General features: G+C 28.9%; 1 protein-coding gene and 1 long non-coding RNA gene across 12 annotated transcripts; both read right to left on the reverse strand.

Moving 5' to 3' along the window:
* Window positions 1–2,985: 2,985 nt before the first annotated feature.
* On the reverse strand, window positions 2,986–6,826 carry LOC110934888. Of its 11 annotated transcripts, XR_004868270.1 has the most exons (10): window positions 6,692–6,826; window positions 6,446–6,466; window positions 6,317–6,337; window positions 6,056–6,143; window positions 4,917–4,937; window positions 4,656–4,742; window positions 4,314–4,364; window positions 3,679–3,728; window positions 3,499–3,582; window positions 2,986–3,348 (listed from the first exon to the last, which is right to left on the reverse strand). It is a non-coding gene; the product is annotated as an uncharacterized LOC110934888 (long non-coding RNA). The 11 variants fall into 11 exon arrangements; XR_004868288.1 differs by lacking the exon at window positions 4,314–4,364 and having other exon boundaries at window positions 4,656–4,663; XR_004868275.1 differs by lacking the exon at window positions 4,314–4,364.
* Window positions 6,827–9,024: 2,198 nt separating this feature from the next.
* Window positions 9,025–9,806, reverse strand: LOC110900800. Its single transcript, XM_022147888.1, has 2 exons — window positions 9,443–9,806; window positions 9,025–9,350 (listed from the first exon to the last, which is right to left on the reverse strand). Exons 1-2 carry the CDS (start codon window positions 9,804–9,806, stop codon window positions 9,025–9,027), a joined length of 690 nt encoding a protein of 229 aa, XP_022003580.1.
* Between the last annotated feature and the right edge of the window lie 1,927 nt (window positions 9,807–11,733).

The raw sequence follows: 11,733 nt of genomic DNA on the forward strand, positions 1-11,733 counted from the left end.
TCTAATCTGACCCACTAACAAATGCTTTATTTATAATTCCATATGAAGGTAAATATTTATAATTAATGAAGATATTTTATTTTAAGCATGAGATGTCAAGGATTATATAAAATGTAATTAAAATGTTGACTCCATAATTAGATAAAACGGCCATACATCTATTTCATATTATAATAATCTATAAGTAATTAGGATACTCTATTTTAAGCATTAGATGTAAAAGATTATATAAATTTTTTATGAAAATAGTGACTCGAAATTTGAATTTTGAAATATTTGTAATTAATGAGAATATTTTATTTTAAGAATCAGATGTAACCGATTATTTAAATTTGAATGACAATATTCAATCCATAATTAGATAAATTGAACATAAATCTATTTCAATTTGATATGATTGATAATTGAGAATATTGATAATAATAAATATAAATAATAAATATTAAAGAAGAATGAATAAAAAACGATCAACAGTGTGCTTGATTAAAGGAAACAAATAAGAAGATTAATAATTGATTTATTATTCGTAAACTTAAAAAACGGTCAATCATAGCAAAATTCAAAACAGATGAAGAAAATGAACGTCCATGCAGGTTCTTAAAGGTCAAACGGATCTGGAAACATGCCTTGTTCCAATAGTTGATCCTGTAATAGATATGAGAAAGAATTTGACAATTAATATGAACGTTGTTAAAGAAATATTAATTTTGTAATCATTAAAATTATCAAACGACATTAACATGTTACCACTCTATTACTAACGCGATTCGTATGCCTCTGTAAAAATTCAAAACTTGAAAGATCTTCATACCATTTTTTACATACACTTCTAAACCGACATAGTGATTTGTGAGGGAGCCTAACAAAAATTTCCATGATCACAACATCAAACGGAATTTTATCCATTATACGAAACACCTAGTAAAATGGAAACGTATAATAAAACATAAATGATATTAGTTTGTATTGATACATGAAAAAGAGATTTTATTTTAATTCCATATGAAGGTAAATATTTATAATTAATGAAGATATTTTATTTTAAGCATGAGATGTCAAGGATTATATAAAATTTAATTAAAATGTTGACTCCATAATTAGATAAAACGGTCATACATCTATTTCATATTATAATAATCTATAAGTAATTAGGATACTCTATTTTAAGCATTAGATGTAAAAGATTATATAAATTTTTTATGAAAATAGTGACTCGAAATTTGAATTTTGAAATATTTGTAATTAATGAGACTATTTTATTTTAAGAATCAGATGTAACCGATTATATAAATCTGAATGACAATATTCAATCCATAATTAGATAAATTGAACATAAATCTATTTCAATTTGATATGATTGATAATTGAGAATATTGATAATAATAAATATAAGTAAGAGTTAATTACATAGTTAGTCCCTGTGGTTTGCCCAAAGTAACATACTTAGGTACTAATAGTTTAAAATCACATTCTAGGGTATTACCTCTTCATTTTGTAACGTTTGGAGGTATTAACGTTATTTGTAGGTTTAAAATCACATCCTGTTAGTACCTAAGTATGTTATTTTGTGCAAACCACAGAGACTAACTATGTTAATACCCTAGAAGTTAATACCTCCAAACGTTACAAAATAAAAAGTTAATACCCTAGAAGGTGATTTTAAACTATTAGTACCTAAGTATGTTATTTTGTGCAAACCACGGGGACTAACTATGTAATTAACTCTATAAATAATAAATAAAAAAAAAAAGAAGAATGAATAAAAAACGATCAACAGTGTGTTTGATTAAAGGAAACAAATAAGAAGATTAATAATTGATTTATTATTCGTAAACTTAAAAACGGTCAATCATAGCAAAATTCAAAACAAATGAAGAAAATGAACGCCCATGCAGGTTCTGAAAGGTCAAACAATCTGGAAACATGCCTTGTTCCAATAGTTGATCCTGTAATAGATATGAGAAAGAATTTGACAATTAATATGAACGTTGTTAAAGAAATATTAATTTTGTAATCATTAAAATTATCAAACGACATTAACATGTTACCACTCTATTACTAACGCGATTCGTATGCCTCTGTAAAAATTCAAAACTTGAAAGATCTTCATACCATTTTTTACATACACTTCTAAACCGACATATTGATTTGTGAGGGAGCCTAAAAAAAATTTCCATGATCACAACATCAAACGGAATTTTATCCATTATACGAAACACCTAGTAAAATGGAAACGTATAATAAAACATAAATGATATTAGTTTGTATTGATACATGAAAAAGAGATTGTGTTTTACTTAAGAATTTTGCAAAGTACCTGGTTGAAGAAACCAAAGAATAGGTTGAAAGTTGATATGTAATGGAGATGTATGTTGTAATTTATATAAAATGATATTATAAATGGAATGTTCTTTTATGAAGGGAAATTTAAATTAATTTTAGTAAACTGGTTGGGATTCACATATGATAAGCAAATTCTTCTATAAATGTAAAGAATTGTTTAAAATTAATACATATAATACTATTTCTAAGTATACATTCACTGGTGATTTAATTATTTATTTAAAAAAACCAAAAAAAAATTGACTAAAAAAATTTTATATACCAAGAATGTTATTATAATGTTAGGTTTGCATTGTTATATTTGGATTGTACATTGTTAATAGTTATCTACAATAATATGTATATATTCTATGAATAAATAAATAACACAATTAAAAACATTTGTACATAAAATTTACAATATACAAAGAATAATTAATAATAACTCTTTATTTATATTCAACATCAAGAACCACAATAAAGTGATTAACAATAATTTCATGCTATTGATATAACAACATCAATGTTGGGTAACAAACTAAGATCACGTCAACACATTAAAGTATTGAATTTCAGTGTAGTAAAAATAAAAGTTTTAATGCTAATGTAATAGAAAAACCGACGTATAATAAATATAACTCTACGTACAAAAAAAAATACAAATGCTAATTAATAATATCATCTCTTATTGATATAACAATAATAAACGAAAATCAAGATAAACCGCAACAAACATTGAGTAAAAAGCAACATCAAGTACTGACATAAATGTTCTGAATACGATTGAACGAAAAAAACATTGAAAACTGTTTGAAGAAACTGAGATGACTATTAGATTCTGAGACTACTTTTCCAGCTTTGGATTCAAAAGACCCACCTTCACATTCAAACCTTCATTGTTCTCACAATCACCCTTAGGCGGTTTAGTGGAAGACTGAGAAGAACATAAATCCACATCATAAACGGCATCCAAATTACGCTTCAGTTCATTCTCCAGCATCTTCGACCCAACATGGTATTAAGATTCTGATAGTAGTTAAAATATAAATGAAAGCGTATTAAGATTCTGATAGTAGTTAAAATATAAATGAAACCATAATCTAAAATGAACAACAAAATATAAATAAAAATTTAGTTGATACAATTAGAAAAATTAAAATAATAAATTTTGCTCACTTTTCCTTAAATGTCAGCATCTGATCAAAATTGTCAATAATGAAAAGCCGTGTACCATCAAAATTTGTAGATAACCCCATTTACCTGTTATTAAGTAACATAAATAAACATCACATTTACTCGAGATCTTGAAGCTTAAGATTGAGGCGTTTTCAAATGAACATGAGATTGAACACTTACCTGCATAACCCAACTTTGATCAAAACAAAACCTCAATTTCAAATAGAAAACTGTGACAATAAAAATAAGGATTTTTTTATTAGTACTCAACAAATAATCGTTAAATAATTAATTAAAAGTGTAATACCATATAACAAAACAAATATTATATATATTTTGATAAAAAAATAAATTATCTACCTCAAAATTATTTGTCATTCTATTGTAGTTTCCATTTTACTTAAATATTGTCAATTAATAAAGAAAAAAATTTATCTAAAATAACTTTGATATGTTCCTGCATTATAAATGGAAATATTACTTTACAAAACTTTGGAAATTACGAATAGACAAAATCGACCAAATAATTTAACATAAATAAATTATCATTGTTTTGTTAATTATTATAAATTTATAAGTTTCCTAAAATTAATAATAAGTTAATAAAAATATAAGATATACATCTAGAAATAAGTCAACATACATATTCAAACATCAACTTATTTGGTAATTTGACTGTTATGTTTTATCGTGTGTATGATATATTCAATTGTTGTATTTTTTTAATAAAAATATATAAAACTAACATTCGTATTGAAAAAAATACATAAGTAACTATCATAATTCGAACAAAATATCGAATCAGAAATACTCACATCAGAAAAAACTATGGAGGACAGACTCGGTTCAGAAATAAATATCTATAACTGCAAAGGAAGTAAGCAATTTTTAAAAAAAATATAACCGTAACCTATTTATAGAAACAATGTCTAATTAAAGAAACAGACTTATAATTCAAATTTCAAAAATTAAGCTTAAAAACAGTAGTCTATTTATAGGAAAAAAATAAATTTTAAAAAGAAATTAAATGTTTCTTTAAAGCTAAATTGAACAAATGATAACTGAAAAATCAAAGAATATGAACTTCAAAACATTGATAATTTAATAAGAATAAAACACACTATATATATAAATATATATATATATGATAAACTAACCTCTGTTGCTTGACGAATGGTGGGATTCAGATTGTTATAACGGATGTAAGGAATCACATGAAAAAATACAACAACCAAAATCATTAACTGCGATAAATGTGGAATAGATGATTAAGAAAAACCCGGAAACTTGTTTTTATACATAACGAAAATCAACAAAAAACATCTGATGTAGATTTTGGTTTAAGAAAAAAAATAAACATGTTCAATCTCTTAGATTAAAGATGTATACTACATAAACAACAGAGTAAAACAACATACCTTCAAGATTTATGGTCGGATCTACAAAATCAGAAAAAAAAGAAGTTAATAGAGTTAAAAAAAATTAAACATGTTCAATCGCTTAGATTAAAGATGAATACTACATAAACAACAGAGTAAAACAAAAAAAATTAAACATGTTCAATCGCTTAAACAACTTACCTGCATAACCCAACTTTGATCAAAACAAAACCTCAATTTCAAATAGAAAATCGTGACAATAAAAATAAGGATTTTTTTATTAGTACTCAACAAATGATCGTTAAATAATTAATTAAAATTGTAATACCATATAACAAAACAAATATTATATATATTTTGATAAAAAAATAAATTATCTACATCAAAATTATTTGTCATTCTATTGTAGTTTTCATTTTACTTAAAATATGATTGTCAATTAATAAAGAAACAAATTTATCTAAAATAACTTTGATATGTTATTGCAGTATAAATGGAAATATTACTTTACAAAACTTTGGAAATTACGAATAGACAAAATCGACCAAATAATTTAACATAAATAAATTATCATTGTTTTGTTAATTATTATAAACATTTATAAGTTTCCTAAAATTAATAATAAGTTAATAAAAATATAAGATATACATCTAGAAATAAGTCAACATACAAATTCAAACATCAACTTATTTGGTAATTTGACTGTTATGTTTTATCGTGTGTAAGATATATTCAATTGTTGTATTTTTTAATAAAAATATATAAAACTAACATTCGTATTGAAAAAAATACATAAGTAACTATCATAATTCGAACAAAATATCGAATCAGAAATACTCACATCAGAAAAAACTATGGAGGACAGACTCGGTTCAGAAATAAATATCTATAACTGCAAAGGAAGTAAGCAATTTAAAAAAAAAATATAACCGTAACCTATTTATAGAAACAATGTCTAATTAAAGAAATAGACTTATAATTCAAATTTCAAAAATTAACCTTAAAAACAATAGTCTATTTATAGGAAAAAAATAAATTTTAAAAAGAAAATAAATGTTTCTTTAAAGCTAAATTGAACAAATGATAACTGAAAAATCAAAGAATATGAACTTCAAAACATTGATAATTTAATAAGAATAAAACACACTATATATATAAAAAAAATATGATAAACTAACCTCTGTTGCTTGACGAATGGTGGGATTCAGATTGTTATAACGGATGTAAGGAATCACATGAAAAAAATACAACAACCAAAATCATTAACTGCGATAAATGTGGAATAGATGATTAAGAAAAACCCGGAAACTTGATTTTATACATAACAAAAATCAACAAAAAACATCTGATGTAGATTTTGGTTTAAGAAAAAAATAAACATGTTCAATCTCTTAGATTAAAGATGTATACTACATAAACAACAGAGTAAAACAACATACCTTCAAGATTTATGGTCGGATCTACAAAATCAGAAAAAAAGAAATTAATAGAGTCAAAAAAAATTAAACATGTTCAATCGCTTAGATTAAAGATGAATACTACATAAACAACATAGTAAAACAACATACCTTCAAGATATATAGGCGGATCTACAAAAATCAGAAAAAAAAAGTTAATAGAAGTAGAAAGAACAAAGATTCAACATACCTTTAAATACAAAGGAATAACATAAATTCAACATCAGATCTTCATTCGGAACATATAATAACGAAGATTTAAGTTCGATTTGGTGTACGGAATAACATAAAATCAACATCTGATCTTCATTCAGAACATATAATAACAAAGATTTAAGTTTGATTTGGTGTATTTACCTTTGATCTTGATTCAATGTTGAAAATCCGGTGAGAAGATGACGATTCTAGAAGAAAGAGAAGAGAGAAAAGAGTAAAGTTGTGGTAGGTATCTATGATTGTTATGACAATTCACATAGGTTTTATATGATCCGAATATATGCAGAAACAAAAGACCCGACCCAAAAATAAAACGGATCCCGCCTCTTTTGTATAGAAATCGTGAATGTAGAAACCAAAATGTGATTTCCCTCCTAAACTAAAATGCCACATCAGCCAAGATGGCCAAATACAAATGCCACTTAGCCCAAATCCATCTCATTTATATATATATATAGATTCTTTTTCCAGATCCCCCATTTTTCCAACCACTCTTTCTACCGGCCACCACCACCTGCAACTACCACCTGTCGACCACGACTACCGCAACTTTTAACTAAACGTTTTAATTGAGTTAGAGCCAGGGAGTAAACTACCGAAATACCCATACTTTTAATTGAACGTTATAACTGAGTTAGAACCAAGGAGCAAACTGGCGACAAACTCGAAAGATCAGGGAGGAAAATGGCTATTTTTAAACTATTAGAGCAAAACCGTTAAAATGACCAAACCACATGGAGCAAAACGAAAGTTAACTCTTCAAACAACTTTGAAATGTCATTAAAATTTTTTTTTAATTATGTTGAACTTCAAACCTGATTTAAACCATCGTTGAAGCAACTCGATTTTAAACTTTTTTTTTTCAAACAACTGAATACCATGAATATAATTATAATAACAACAACAATAATATTAGATTATTAGCAGCTAGAATATGTTTACTAGGTTCCACCGTCTTGAATGATCTAAATCCATACGTAATTCTTGTAATTGCTCGATTGAAAAAAAAAAAAAACATAAAACATGAAGTCTTCTGCTCTAGTCGTTTCTAGGGGCTGCAAACGAATCGAACGAACACAAACAGGACCTTGTTTGTGTTCGCTTGTTAAGAAATGTATTTGTTCATGAACACTTACCGAAGGAGATTCTATGTTCGTGTTCGTTTGTTAAGGAAATGAACTTGTTCATGTTCGTGTCCGTTTGTGTTTATTTGTTAATTTTGGCAACGAACAAAATCGAACGTTGATGAACACAAATGAGCACAAACTAATTTTCATGTACATAAATAGAAACAAATGAACACAAACAAGCGTTCATGAAGAAAATATATAATATACTGCTACTTATTAAGTATTTTATTTGTTGAAATTTTGAATTATTTAAATAAAATATAAAAACAAAAAACACTAACGAACTATCGAACACAAACAAACACATTGACGAACGTTCACGAACATAAAGAAACGAACACGGCTACTGTACATGTTCGTTTATTTAATGAAACGAATGAAATTTCTTGTTCGTGTTTGTTTGATTAATAAACAAACGAACTTCTTGTTCGATGAACGTTTGGTTCGTTTGCAGCCGTAGCCGTTTCCAATGCATCCTTTGTGGCTAGAGATTGCAGAAGGTGGAGATCAGTGAATGGTATGATTAAATTTGAGTTATTTAGGTTGTGACAGTTGTGGTTAGTGGTCAGGGAGGGGCGTAGCTTAGTTGATACTCGGGGTTGTACCTGTCCACCCCAATGTTTCGGTTAGAAGTAATTTTCCGTTTTTTCATCGAAAAATTTTAAAATTATAAAGGATCGCCCCCCCCCCCCCCCCCCAACAATTATTTTGCCTAAATATTTATATCATATATAAATTGGTTCCTATGACTTTCCGCTCCGCAGAACTTTTGGTCAAGCTCCGCCCTGTTAGTGGTTGTGAAGGGTGGTGGTCGAAATCGGTTTTGATGAACAAAGATCAGGGGCTGAGTCAAAACTAAAACAAATGTATGGTTGAACCATTCTGTTTCATAGGCAATTAAACGACGGTTGGAGGAAGACTGTTTGTTCAACGGTGGCTAGTCGATTTCTTGGCTGGAGGATCAATGTTGATTCCTTTGGGGGTTAAAGTTTTTATATTTTTAAATTATAAACTAAAAGGGATTTTTTTTTTACAAAAAGTGCAACTGAAACTAAAAGGGATTTTTTTTACAAAAAAGTGCAACTGAAATTTTAACATGTAGCGCCAACAACAAAACATGCCACGGCTGAATTTTCAATTTTGTACTATATTTAGGGTCCAAAACTAACTTTTGTTTAATTAATGTAAAATAATAATTATACCGCTTTTTAATTTAATAATTCATTTGTTATTTAGCTTTTTTTTTTTTTTTGAAAATTAACTTTCATTAACACCAACCAAAACCAACAACTATCTTCAAGACGGAGAAAGAAGCCGAAAACCGAAAAAACAACGTACAACCATTCACGTTACATCAAACGTACACCAACGAGTCCAATCCACAACCCCACCCTTAAACCTATATTTGTACCATAGAAACCCCAAGGACTTGATCTCCGCAACCAGTTCCACCACATTAGGATCTTTACTATTAAACACTTTGTCGTTCCTAGCTCTCCAAAGTCTCCAACAAATAATTATAATAATGCCATGGAGAATCGTTTTCTTGACACCCGAAACACCACTATGCTCATGCAAATGCACCAAATCGTTAACATGAAAAACGAACGGTCTAGGAATCTTGCACCAAGTAGAAATCTCGTTCCAAACCCCCATCGCCATAAAACAACCTGTAAGAACATGCTCGATAGATTCATCATACGCGTCGCACCAAACACAAAAAAGATTGCCAACGACAATATTTCTACGAGCAAGGGCCAACCTGGTAGGAAGACAGTCCAAAAACGCACGCCACATAAAAATATTGCATTTGGTCGGCACCCACGAACTCCCACAAACTCCAAAGGAGCATCACTAACCGGAGCCCCACGTAACCAACTCTTGACAGCCACCACCTCGAACCCACTGTAAGCCCCATGTGACCACTCCCATGTGTCCTCTCTACCATCCAAAATCACCGCATGTAATAAATTCTCCAACGAAGACTTCTCCTGAATCTTTTCTGGAGAAAAAGGAATTCTGGACCACTCCCAACAAATAGTTCTGTTGCCCCCATTGAACTTCAGCCGAAGATGAATTAGGACCCTTTTAGACTTCTCGAGCGCAAACAGTAAAGGGAAAGCCATTTGATTAACATTGCATTATTATTAACCTCAAGAGGCGCTATCCCCAACCCCCCGTCTACAACCCGTTTAGCTAATCTATATTACTTACTATATAAAAGATCTCCCATCCCATGTACAGAAAGATAATTTTCTTTATAAATTTAAAAGTAAACTGCTAAAATGATCCTTGAGGTTTCATCACTTTTGTCACTTTAGTTCAAAATTCAAATCTTTTGAATCTGGGTCCCTGTGGTTTCAATTTTCTTGTCATTTTCATCCAAAATCAAAACCTGGTGAGGTTTTTGAGTTAACATACAACGTTTTTGTCTTTTTCCTTCCTTTTAATGAAAAACAAAATGGTCTTTAAATGTTTTATTATAACAAATTAAAAAAATCTAACCATTTTGCCTTTCATTAAAATGGAAGAAAAAGACAAAAGAATTGGATATTAACTGAAAAATCTGACCAGATTTTGCTTTTGGATGAAAATGACAACAAAACTGAAATCACAGGGACCCAGATTCAAAAGTTTTGAGTTTTGGACTAAAGTGACAAAAGTGACCAAACCTCACGGATCATTTTGGCAGTTTACTCAAAATTTAAGATGGCAGACAATCAGTAATGGCTTGCTCCCTCATCCCTTTCTCCCAATTTTGGCCCCAATTCAACTAAAATTACCCTCATTCATCACACTCCCTACCATCAGTCATCACTGACGTCCAAGGCTTTATAGCCTAGTGGCATCTTCGGGGTGAGATAAGACTTTAGGACCAATAGGTCCTGACTTCACCACATTGGCAACTGAATAGGAGATTGAATGCTTCACTTGCGTCGCTGCAGATTACCCTACCATTTCCATTTACCCACGATTGAATCCCCTATCTGCTTCAATTGAAGCCTACTTTAAGCCCACTTCCGTGTGTTCTACCATTCAAACCTAAATCATTGCCATCAACCCATTCGCTGGTTCTGTGATGTTTATATGTTGACGATCTTATCTTTTGGTTATACGATCTTTTTAATTCTTTTTCGTGTTTCTTAACGCTCATTTTTACAATGACGTAATTTTCATGGGATTTTCAATTATATCACTGCAACATGCTTTTTCTACGTTTGATATTCAAGACTACGTATTTCACCACGTCAATGTCACTGCTGCAACGCACAACCCCAACTAACCAACTAATTAACTATTAGTTCTAATAATAACAAGATCTTGGAATTGAAGACTGCATTTTCCCCTTCACTATCGTATTTCATTGACTAGAATAGTAGAATTGAAGGCAACTTTCAGATTTTAAACCATCATTCAAATTATTGCCCAGGCTTAATACTCTTGAAATTGAATGAATCAACATACCATGACTTTGACAAAACAAACAAAAAAAGCCATTCAAATCATTAAAAGAAACTTTCAAATGTAATTTAAACAACTTTTAAACACTTTTAATCAACTTTAAACATTAGGCAAACAACTTATAAACCAGTTGGTTTAAAAGATTGTTAAATCTCAAGACTTTCATGTGTTTGAAACTTAGACTTGAATATCCATTCCAAGCCACCTTAAAAAAATTAGAAATTTACCTCATTTTAACTAACGGGTAATTAATTTACAAACTACACTTAACGTACAAAGTGTAAAAAGTAATTACGCATGAAAAAATTGCGTATGAAGGAAATAACAATTAAAAATTCTTTTTACACGTTGTACATTAACAACCTTTTGTATTTAAACTTTTTACTTAACTAATAATACCAAAATATTTATGAATTAAAAAGTTCTAAACAACTCCAATATTACTTAAATAATAATTGTTCTTGAAATAAAATTTGTGTAAAAAGAAGATAGTAGCCGATAGATATTAGAATTTGTCTGTAGATAAAAGTTTTAATGAAGTATATGGTAAAAGGAAAAAAAATGGGGAGTTTATATTTGATCAACATATTA

The sequence above is a fragment of the Helianthus annuus genome, chromosome 1 (genome assembly GCF_002127325.2).
Source record: "Helianthus annuus cultivar XRQ/B chromosome 1, HanXRQr2.0-SUNRISE, whole genome shotgun sequence".
Classification (NCBI taxonomy): domain Eukaryota; kingdom Viridiplantae; phylum Streptophyta; class Magnoliopsida; order Asterales; family Asteraceae; genus Helianthus; species Helianthus annuus.